At 46.3% G+C, this 11,422-nt stretch overlaps 1 protein-coding gene across 2 annotated transcripts; it reads right to left on the bottom strand.

Moving 5' to 3' along the window:
• Positions 1 to 1,005: 1,005 nt before the first annotated feature.
• CCDC47 (coiled-coil domain containing 47) lies at positions 1,006 to 11,388 on the bottom strand. 2 transcript variants are annotated; one of them, XM_051640391.1, is made up of 14 exons: positions 11,209 to 11,388; positions 10,589 to 10,781; positions 8,815 to 9,080; positions 8,581 to 8,688; positions 6,893 to 7,067; positions 6,470 to 6,591; positions 5,720 to 5,785; positions 4,938 to 5,039; positions 4,015 to 4,125; positions 3,253 to 3,338; positions 2,703 to 2,761; positions 1,974 to 2,083; positions 1,644 to 1,811; positions 1,006 to 1,338 (listed from the first exon to the last, which is right to left on the bottom strand). In XM_051640391.1, the coding sequence occupies exons 3-14, from the start codon at positions 9,073 to 9,075 to the stop codon at positions 1,258 to 1,260; spliced, it is 1,449 nt and encodes a 482-aa protein (XP_051496351.1). In that variant the 5' UTR covers positions 9,076 to 9,080; positions 10,589 to 10,781; positions 11,209 to 11,388; the 3' UTR covers positions 1,006 to 1,257. The 2 variants fall into 2 exon arrangements, with proteins under 2 accessions (XP_051496351.1, XP_051496350.1); XM_051640390.1 differs by lacking the exon at positions 10,589 to 10,781.
• Positions 11,389 to 11,422: the final 34 nt, after the last annotated feature.

Raw genomic sequence — 11,422 nt, 5'->3', positions numbered from 1 at the left:
TTTGCATGTATCAGGTTACAGACATTGGCATTTAAATCAGTGTGAAGTATCCCATGCTGGAAAAAGAAGTTTTAAGCAATTGCTCTTTCAGCAGCAGCTCATTCTTATTGCCTCAGAATCAGGTTTGCACAAAGTGTTGAACAAGAAAAATGCAAGACATTGTTTCCCCACAAAACTCGAGGCTGTTTACAGGCAACAATAAAACGCCTTCTAGACGGGAAGCATTTATAAAATGCAGAGCTCTCCCTTGAAGTGCTTGCCCCCGGGGCATTTCACTTCATTCTCCCCCTTTGTATTAAAAAACCTGAAGTGATCGTTTACCAGATGAAGAGGACACATCTCTCTGGAGCGTTTTTTTACTGGCTTGGCACAGTTGGCAATTGTAGATACTCCACTGGGATCTAGTTTCTGGCTGAAGTGAGTTAGGCAGCAGCTGCTGAGATCAGGAGAAAAGGGTTTGGTTTTTTGGGGCAAACTTGTGCAGTTCAAAATATTGAAGGAAAGCTGGTTGAAGCTGCTAACTCAGCATGCACTCCTGAAGAAACATGAGGCTGACAAGACAGACTTCACATTCTATTCAGAGCATTCCAACCCAGAAGAAGGAAACCTCAAATATTCCAACTCCCTTGTATCTAACCCACCTCTATCTTTTAGACGTACAAGCAATCCTGCCCACTGGTGACCAAAGAACTGTTTCAGTCCCTTGTTTGTAAAAAAAAAAAAAGAAAAAAAAAGAAAAAAAAAGAAAAATCAATTCTACTGAGCTTAAATCCCTGAAGAATCCATACTGTGTATGGAAGGCTCTACATGTTGTGCCTTTAAAAGCTCGATGCAAATAAATGCACAGTTTGTGGTTTCTTGTGCAGTTTTCCTCCCAGTTTCCCCCTCCCCTCCCAATAACTAAACCCAAAGTTCAAAACCAAAGCATGAATATGTTACCAGCACACATGGACAGGTTCACAATCTTCTGTTTTTAAAGAACAAATGACAAAGAGCATTCAAGAATATTGCAGATTACTTTTTTTTCTTTTTTTTAAACAGACAAGTAGCAAAAAAATCGATACCACCTGGAATAAAACTGCCCAGACAAAGCTCTCTACAGACCTGCATGTTGCTGTAACACTTAAATAAGTAACACCAATGCAAGGAGCATTTCTCTGAATGGCTGCTAGTGTTCAAAAAAAGTGTAGTATTATGGAGTTAACTGGGTCTTGTACCCTGTGAATTAAAACCCTGCAGGTGGCACTGGGACACTTCTCACATCGCTTTCACTTTGATCTGCTTCATCTTCATCTGCTTCTTCTCAAGTTTCTTCTGCTCCCGTCGCAGAGCAGCTTCCTGCAGGCAGGGACATAGATCTGAATGAGCAGGGGGGTGGTCTCCTCAAAGAGCAAGCTGATCATTTCAGGAGAGCCACCCCAAAAAAAGATCTCCAGGGCTTGGGGGCACATCTCGAGTCCCGTGAGCTGGATCCCCACAAGGAGCTTTTGCACGACTCAGAGAACAACAGCACGTACACCCTGAAAGGTACCTTTTGCCTTCCAGCAAATCACAAAGCAAAGCTGGCTGGAGGCCAATCAGCCCTGGAGATATTGCAGGAGACCTGTGCCAGTGGGTCGTGACAATCTGAAAACCCATCTCACCTCCAGCCGACGCTGCTTTTCAGGATCCTCTTCGTTCATGATCCGCTCCTTCTCTGCCCGTTTCTTCTCCTCGCGGCGGGACTGGGCAGCCTCCTGCCTCTGCACATGAGTCAGCTTCAGGAAGTTCTCTTCCACACGAGCCCTGTTCTTGTCAGCTTTCTGTTTACCCTTTTCACAGAGAAAAACAAATGCCAGTAAGAGGGATTTCCCCGTGAGCAGGATGGATCTCTGGTAGTCAGGTTGGAAAGAAAGGCTCCCAGTCTTAAGGATCCAGTGGCGATGGGTATAACTTCATAAATATATTTCTTCAGAAAAATGTAGACTACTTACTTCTCTGTTCAGTCTGAACTTCTTTGCCTTGTCAATGGAGTAGATAACCATGCTCATCAGAGGCAGCAAAGACTCCATGTCCTTTGGGGAAGTGTTGCCCAAACCAGGCACTGAAAAAGAACGTTTCTTGTTAATTCAGAGAGATTGGCAGGATTCTTCCACCTGCTCTAACACTCTGTCCTTATTGCACACACCATTGATGGAAGAAGGATGTTCCTATGCTCCTCTTTAGGAAGGACATAACTAACTGAAAGAGGCACTTAGCTCTGGAGATTGCATTTAGATCCTCAGACAGTGACAGGCACATTTTCCACACTCAGTCCTTCTTAACACAAAGGTTGAATTCATGCTCTCACATGAGCTTCACTTGAAGCTACAGCCTTGGATTTTGAAGAGAACTAGAGGCCTTTTCTAGAACAGGCTGCTTTTCTTTCAGACCAGGGTTAACCAAGTACTCTGCAAGCTCCAACTGCCTGATAACAACCCATCCTCCAGTGGTGACCTCACAACCACCAGCAGAGATACGAGTATGAACTAAGGACAATAACAACAAGACTGAGTATCCTGTTACCATGACAGTCCCTAGCATTATTACTGCCTTCTGATTAATGGTTAATCAATTATCCTTTTACATGCACTGATGTCATTTATCATATATTGTCTTCCACACATGCCAGAACTTCAGCACAAATAAAGCCCAACACTCCCCCAGATACACAGTTCTCTTACCATTAAATGTAAACAAAAGAGTCTTTTTAGTTTCAGGTAGTTTTGTAAGCTGCCCCTCCCTGGTAGGAAAGAAAAAAAGTGGCTAGCATGAGTGAAGAAAAATACACATATACAAAATAACCAAGTTTGTTAGGGAAAACCTCATCAAGAGCCAAGAGACACTTGCAAACTACTTGAATAAAATAAGATTAAAAGCCTGGCTGTAACCCAAATTTCAGTTTCAGACACTTCAGACTGCTGAAGTGTTTTATTCAAAAGCTTGCAGTGAAAGGCAGGAATGTAAAAGTCCTAACAGCACCATCCAGTCATTGCCAGAGGTCACCTGAGCTCTGGCACTGAGCCCTGGGAAGGCCTGTATATTTTTTATGAGGTTGTTTTCCATTCACCCTGTTTATGCTACTGCAGTTATTTGATAAATAGCAGTTAGAAAGAAAAATAAACATTTTTCTAAAGAACACAGGTTTTCACAAAACCATCCCAGTAGGCTTCACGCAGACAAGTGTGGCAGCCTCTGCTCAGCTGCTGGGGCAGAGAGCAGCTCTGCACTTACTCTTGCATAAGTTTTGGACCGGAGAACTGGTCCGAGAATTGGACGGACTCGATCTTGTCAGCGTAGTGTGTGAGGAAATGGACCATCTGAAAGAGAAACTGGCCTTTAGTTCCTCCCAACATGATCCACCCGCAGCTCACCCGCCCCACAGGGGTTGCCCAAAGTGTCCAAACATTCAGAAAATTGCTGTGCTCAGCCTGCAACTGACACTGACATTTAAACTCTCTGTTTGAGTTAGAGCAACCTGGGCTGGTGGGAGGTGTCCCTGCCCATGCAGGGGGTTGGAACTAGATGATCTTTAAAGTCCCTTCCAACCCAAACCATTCCATGATCCTATAATTATTTTTTTTAGCTTTTGCTAGAAGGGGCCTCAACACATGGCATTACTGTGAGCAGCTCAGATACTACATATCTAACTCCCATGTGGGATTTTCCAATTTATTTGTTAACAGATGTGAATTTGGGGGACCTGTGAACACATCATCAATACCTTCCTTCAACGTGGCTGTCAAAACTGACTCCCAGGCTCTGAATGGCAGTTCTAAGTCTGCAGTTCATGTTAAGACAACCAGTTGCTATGTAAAAGGAATAAAGATAAGAAAACTACATCCTTCCAAGCCCTTCATCTTCCTTAGGCTCTGGATTTCTGTGGATCTCTCTAGGGCTATTTGGCTCTCCTGTTGTGATGTTTACAGGAGATAAAAGATGAGAAGCTTTTTGCACAGGCTCTAAATGCCAGGGCTCCCAAGGAAGCTTTGGTACCTTAGCATCCATCATTCCCTCAGTAACCTCCCCCATCTCTGACAAGATAGCCAAGGAATCTGGAAGCCCGTATTTTGCACCAGACTTAGGTTTATCACTGCAGAACTCGCTCTGTTTCAAAGACATAAAAGGGGAAAAAAATAATAAATAAATCAACATAAGCTTGAAATATCAGACTGAAATGTTCCAGCACAGGGGGATCCCTGAAAGTACCTGATAAGAAATAATAAAAATTCACTGACTCAGTCACTTGGTCTGGCTGGGGACATTTTAAGCATAAAGTAAAACATGCAGAATCAACAGTCTTTAATATTTCCCTTCAATAGTCAGTACTTCAAGGAAAAAGATAAACCAAGGGTAGTACATCCATGCTGGAATGCTCCAAGTGGATTAAGGCATTTGCTTATGTTGTTTAGTAACAAAACCAACCTGCACCCTCCCAGCCCCACTTCAGTGCTGTGATTTGAGACAAGTTATGAAAAGATTTGCAAAGCACTGCTTGTTATCATTGGATTCTTTGCAAGCTTCAAGCCTTGAACATATGGGAAGTTTTAGTTTCAGATCACATAAAAGCAGATGACTTGGACCCAAATGTCCCACATCACTAATCAAGATTGCTTTTAAATCCTTGAAAAAGTAATTTGTGCAAATTAAAGGAGGTGAAGAGACACTTGTGTGTGTCCTGACAGTGTCCTTCAGCCTCCTAAAGCAGCTATACATCCAAAGGGAGATGTCAGCTGCTTTCCATTCCATTTCCCACAGCTCTGACAGCATTAGCTCACACTTTGGATGTTTGATGCCACTAGACTTTCAGATCAGTCACAAGTTTTCAGCTGTTCCCAAGCAAAGCAGCAATCTACAGATTAGAGGTTCTTCTGTCCTGCTGATCACCATGTTAGTTTTCCAATCAAGGACATACATACCAGGTCCTGCATCTCCTTCTGGAGTCTCACCAGTGCTTTTCTGGTTCCAACAGCAAACACGTAGGTGTCCATATCTTCATCATTCATTGTTACTTTTATTTGCTGTGGAACAGAATGTTAGCAGCCTTGGTCAGATGTACACATCATGCTCTGCCTTCAGACCACTGGCCAAACTGAGACCCGCATCTTCTGTGATGTTTTTCTGACACTTTGATTCTTAAGGATAAAGACTAAGTGAGGCCATAGACAGCTGAGGTGAAACTGGTTGATTTAAATTATAGATGCATGGAAAGAGCATCCACAGTACCCTGTTCCTCCAAGTGTAACCTCCCTTGGCATTTATGCAGTTGGAGATTCTCCTCATCTCCAAGAGTGAGGGCCAGGCACAAAGGAACCTTACAGGTTACAATGACCAGGCCTGCATGTGCATGAAGCAGCTCTGTTCAGGCAGACTGAGCAGACAGAGAAACACCATTAAGGATTTCAGATTGCAACACCACTTTTTATCAAGATGAGGTCTTGAAGCATTGATAAGACTCTTCACAAAACAACTCAACCAATAAAACCCACAGATAATTTCCAGTCATCAGCCATTGGCATTTCCCAGGCAGAAATGAAAGACAAATTATTCTTTCAGATTGTTTTGACAGTTACTGGGCTGGAAGATGTGGAATAGTACAGGCAGACAGCCAGCAGTTCACTTGTGTGTCACAAGAACAATCAAAAGCAGCAGAACAGCACTAGAGGAATGCACCAGGTCACTTCAAGGGCTCAGTACCTACCACTTGGTCAGAAGCTGGTCTCATCATGCGTGCAAGAACGTTCAGCAGGTCTTGTCTCTTGAGGAACTAAAAAGACAAGTTGGTCAACACAGAAAGACAGCTGAGTGTACCCAGAGTGCAGCACTTCACTGGCAGATGGACCAAGGGAAAAGAGGACATTTATAATAATTTAGCTTTGAAGGACCCTTGGGATGTCACCTACACTGCACAACAGCAGGCCTGCTTGGTGTTAGATGAGTTTCTCAGGGCCCCATTCCCTGAAGGTAGGAGCTGTTTCATCCCAGGTGCAGGACTTAATATGCTTTTATTAGAGCTTAATTAATTGATTTTAATAAATTAACTATTAAATAATGACTAAACTATGAAATTATAATTATTTATCATAATTTATTACAGCAAATTAAACTACTTCATCTTTCTTCCTTGAAATTCCTGTTAGTGCATGCAACCAACACACTCAATTCCCTCTAAACAGCAGCTGGGCTCTTCAGCATCCAGATGCCTCTGCTCAGGCTGCACTTCTGGTCTGTGCTCTCTCCAAGCACCCCCTCTCACCTGCTTTGGTGGGCAGGACACAGACCTGTATAGACCTTTACTCCAAGTAGTCTTCCCTTCATGTGTGCATATTCAGACCCTTACCTGAGAGTGTTAGAGTCAAGCTCTCTCTGCTGCTCACACTGAAATGGAAAAGCCTCTAGAACCTGAAAACTGGTGCCAGGTGAACAGTACTACAAACCCCCTCATCCTTACCTTTAGCTGGATGAGCATTCCTTCACAGCACACCCTTCCAGAGCACCACAAGTTATAGATGTGTTCATTTTCCTGATTTAGTTTCCCAGTGCTTGTAGCTTCCTTATTAGTGCCATCATCCCCTGAAGGGAACAAGAGTGAAAGAAAAAACAATCACAAATTTAAAGATTCAACTTCATCAGCAGGCTTAGAGCTCAGCTGCTGCTGGATTACTTCAGCATCTCCATGATGCTTCTGGATAATTTATACCACCATCATCTCATTTCAGCACTGGAAGATTGCCACCCTGTCTGTCCACACACAGCACTGTCATTAGTTTCATCTTGCACCCCTGCAGAAAAGTGACTCCTCCTCCAGCCCACATGCTAGACTGAAACCAGCTTTATTCAGAGGAAAACAGATCCTAGACTTTGTGGAACTCACCAACAAGAGCAAAGTTACTTTCCAGCAGCTCCCTGTGGGTGTTGAACCAGGCATGAGCCAGGCGGTTGTTTTTGTTCTTCCCAATGATATAATTCATGATGTAAGCAAGAAGACCTGTTACCATCAGGATCTCCATGTAGTAACTCTCCCAGCTGTTTTGAAGGTGAGCAGGGACCTGTGGGAAGTGACCAGAGACTGTCCTACCCATGGAATGAGTGGATTCCATAGGCACAAAACCTTTGGAAAACACAGAGTACTGGAGAAGCTTCATCTCAAACCCAGCAATAAACTTCACAAAGGCTAAGCCTACACAAGGCATCTGGCTCTACTGGGACACAGTAATTACACAACTGATAACAGCATTCCCAAAATCCCTGGCTAATGCAAACAAAATAATTCTCTCTTTGAAATAAGCCTGTGCTAGCATGTATCCCTCAGAGAAGTCAACAGCCCAGCATTTCATCCCACTCATTATTTGAGCTTGATGTCGTGCCCATTGCAGCATTAGCTGATCATCATGTAACTTCTGCTGAAATCCAAATACCCAATGTCCAGGAGCATTTTCAGGATGCCACCAGAAGCCACAGACTGCCCTGGGGGAGCAGGGAAGCCTGCCTGACCTTGGTATCTTCAGAGAATAATGAGCTGTTCTGCTGCCACCAGATCAGTCATAAAAGTACCCAGCCCTTAATTTTCACTTCCAAGGTCAGCCACAATACTCAAGAGATCTTAGGGATAACAAAAATGCACCTGATTCTTCTGTAAAAGACTCTCTTGGGAGGCAACCAGAAGGTGGACAGAGAGACTGGCTTCAAAAACCATCAGAGGAGTCAATTTCTGATCTGAAACTTTAGCCATGGACAAGCTAAAAATACACAATGTTTATTGTAAGCACATCACAACTGCAGGCTCCTCTCTGAGTGCTGACAAAGCACCCAGGCATTCTGGGATGCATGATTTTTGTCTGGATTAAACAAAGGTCATCACTCTAGTTCCTCCACGTCTCCCCTGTAACCATTTGGGTAAACAAAGCTAAGTCTTAAAATGCTTTAAAGGTCAAAACTGTGTTTCAAAAGGTCTGTCTTCATGAAGAATTTCCTGATCTATATCCCAATTACAATTCTCAGGGTGAATACAGCATTGATCCAAGGATGGCAGTTCCAGCAGTGTAAAATAGAGCTCAACAGACCAAACACACTTTGGCTACAAGTTTTACTTGAAGAGTTGTTATTTAAAATAGCATGTACTGATGCAGAAGAGCATGGAATTGGGAGCTGGGACACCTGAACCACATTCTGCTGCTGTCCTCATAGAATCCCGGACTGGTTTGGGTTGGAAGGGACCTTAAAGATCATCTAGATCCAACCCCCTGCATGGGCAAGGACACCTCCCACCAGCCCAGGTTGCTCCAAGCCCCATCCAACCTGCCCTTCAACACTGCCAGGGATGGGGCAGCCACAGCTTCTCTGGACAACCTTTCCAGGGTCTCACCACCCTCACACTAAAGAATTTCCTCCTATTTCCTGTCCCCACACTGCTTCCCATTTCTGCATTATCTCCTGTTAATTCCAATGGCAAATTCTTTAGAACAGATCCTCTCCTTTGTGCACCAGTGCCACTACTGACAAATTACCTCAAGAATAAGTGATGAAACACCAACTAGAAAGCAGATCACCATTGATACCTACATTAACTATTGTTATGGGGTCTTTATTTTTGCTAGAAGATGCATCTGGTTTCTCTTCATACCCTTCAAACTCCTCATCATCATATGGTTCACTCTCAGTATCACCTTCCTAAAGGACAAAATCACAAACAGGAAAATCCAAAGCCTAGTAAACAAAATCCAGAAAGATAAGGTGAGAAAGAAAGGTGTAAAGATACTATTAGGAAACACACAGAGGAAAGAGATGAGGCATTACCTGTGCATCTGTGTCATCAAAGTCTTCCTGATTCTCATCCTGACCTTCAAGCTCTACAGTGGCTTCTTCTTCATCATCCTCTGCAGTGATGATCCTCTGAGGAGACTCTGTGACTGCATCTTCATTAACATCTTCAAATTCAGCAAAGTCATTATCATCGTATTCCATAATATCATCTCCATCCTCAAAGTCATCATACTTTGCCAAAGAAAAAGTCCACGGGATGAACAGGACAGCAATAAAAATATATAAACTCCTCATTTTCACTGCAAAGTTTAAAAAAAAAAAAAAAACCACAAAAGTTGCAAAAAATCCTTATCAATTCTGCTATTCACAACTCCAGTAACTCCCATGAACAATTTAAAAACACTATCAGAGACAGACCAGAGAGAGAAATGAACCCCTGCCTGATCTTGCCATCTTCTGTGTAAAGAAAGTAAATACTCTGACAGGAAAAAAAATCACTTTGCAGGTGAGGTTCTAGACTCTCTTGCAGCAGGAGCAGCTGAGGGAGCAGCAGGTTCCCACCTGGCCAGGCTGTCCAGATGAGCAAGTCCTGGCAGCAGAGCTGTCCCACTATAAACTGACTCTCCAGTAGCATCTCCCAGTCAGTCAGTGAGGCCAGCCTCTCATTGTGCCTACTGCTGTTATTAATTAGCAATTAAGACACAAATCAATGAATATGTAACAACAGCAATCTTCAAACGGACCTTTTTACTTTACACAGTGATGCTCCCAACAACCTCTGCTAGTTTGAAAGCCCTCATCTTGATTTTCTAGACAGAATCGGGTCCCTCAGCATCTCTGTGACCTTTTGTGCTGAGGTCTACAGAAAAAAGCACGATGAGGATGGCTATTGCACTGGGCCCCAAAACAGCAAAGTAAAACTGGGGCTCATGGGACCCAAGTTCTCTCTCCAAATCTGCCTGAAACCTGCAGTTTGTCAGTTCACCCTTGGTTTTTTTTTGCCCTCAGCTTCCTACGTGGCTTCTGCTTGCTCTCAAAACCATCCCCATTCATCCCAAGGTCCAACAAAGAGCCTGAGAAGATGACAAGGACCCCACTGCTGCATTCCACAAACACCTCCTGAGGATGGGCTGCAGCAGACTCCTTGAATTCCTTCCCACAACCAGATCTGAGTGGGAACTTGGATGTTCATGAGACTGTTCTCTTAGAAACTTGGAATAGAAACGATAAGTTTCTAAATCAGACCAGCACTCGGGAACCCACTGCTGCCAGTGGCAAGGGCAGCTAAAATAAATGCCTTTGTCACAGACTAATCATTCCTGAACAGAACATGTTCCCAGGAACATTAGTGTGGGAAGTACAGCAAGGAAGAGCCCAGGACTTGAGGATATGGCTTGGGTATGTCACAACTGTATATGAATTAAAACAGGACAATTTATCATAGAATCATAAAATGGTTTGAGCTGGAAGGGACCTTAAGGGTCATCTGGATCCAACCCCCTGCATGGGCAGGGACACCTCCCACCAGCCCAGGCTGCTCCAAGCCCCATCCAACCTGCCCTTCAACACTGCCAGGGATGGGGCAGCCACAGCTTCCCTGGGCAGCCTGGGCCAGGGTCTCACCACCCTCACAGCAAAGAATTTCCTCCTCATGTCTCACCTCAATCTCCCTCTTCCAGTTTAAAACATTTACACATCACCGAATTTGCATTCAGAGGTTAAAAACACCAGGACAACGGAGCCACCTGCTCAACCAAACCCCAACAGTTTCAGAACGAGGATTTTGAGACTATCTAAAAATACCCACGCTTAAAAGACCCCACAGCTCCGAAACCAACTCCCGCAGCCGATTGTGGGGACGGATGAACCGGAGTTGGGTGAACACCAGGACACGCTCCTCCCTCAGCCGCCCCGGCCGCAAGGCAGAGCGGGGTCCAAGTCCAAACAACTCACGGAGCAGAACACGCTCCGGCCGCCACCCGCACGCCGCGGGCCTGACCCTGCAGGAGCAGCCGGTTACTCCGCCGATCTACACACGGGGACCGGGGTCCCGCGGCCCCCCTTCCCCCCAGCCTGAAGCCGGGCCACCTGCCGCGGGTGCTGCTCGGCGTCCCGCCGGCCCCGCTCCTCGCAGGGACACGAGTCAAGCCTGGCGAGGCTCAAGTGATCCCCCTCGCCGCCCCTCGGGGCGCAGCCCCGCTCCCCGCACCCCCCGGGCGGTGCTGCCGCCCCAGGCCCCCCCGCCCCGCGAGGCGCAGCGCAGGCCCCGCACGCCCGGTGCCCCGGGGGCCAGGCCGCCCCTCTCACAGCGGCGCGACGGGGCCGGGGGCGGCCGGTAACGGGGAGTGGGGATGCGGAGGCGGTGCGGCAGGCGCGGGTGCCCCATCCCCGGCAGGGCGCGGCGGGACCCGGCCGGGGACGCGTTACCTGAGTCACGCGGCGCCGCTGGGGCCCGGCCCGCGCCGCAGCCTGCGCGCTGTGCGTGGCGGGGAGCATGCGCTGCGCGGGGGCACGAAGCAGCCCGGCCTCACACCCGCGGGGCCCCCCCGCACCTCCCGGCGCCGCGTCCCGGGGCTCCCCCGCCCTGCCCGCTCCTCCCGCGGCTTCGCCCGCCCCGCCGCGCATGCGCCGCGCTCGCCTT

Source organism: Apus apus, chromosome 25 (assembly GCF_020740795.1).
Source record: "Apus apus isolate bApuApu2 chromosome 25, bApuApu2.pri.cur, whole genome shotgun sequence".
Taxonomy (NCBI): domain Eukaryota; kingdom Metazoa; phylum Chordata; class Aves; order Apodiformes; family Apodidae; genus Apus; species Apus apus.
Note: the sequence above shows the minus strand (reverse complement) of the source record. Positions and strands in the feature narration are given on the sequence as shown.

Excerpts from the sequence above, each read along its gene's own strand:
- CCDC47 (XM_051640391.1), bottom strand. The coding sequence starts at position 9,075 with ATGAGGAGTTTATATATTTTTATTGCTGTCCTGTTCATCCCGTGGACT. Across the intron at positions 5,786-6,469 it reads GAATGCTCATCCAGCTAAAG|TTCCTCAAGAGACAAGACCT; the intron begins GTAAGGATGAGG and ends TTGTCTTTTTAG. Across the intron at positions 3,339-4,014 it reads AGGGAATGATGGATGCTAAG|ATGGTCCATTTCCTCACACA; the intron begins GTACCAAAGCTT and ends TTTCTCTTTCAG.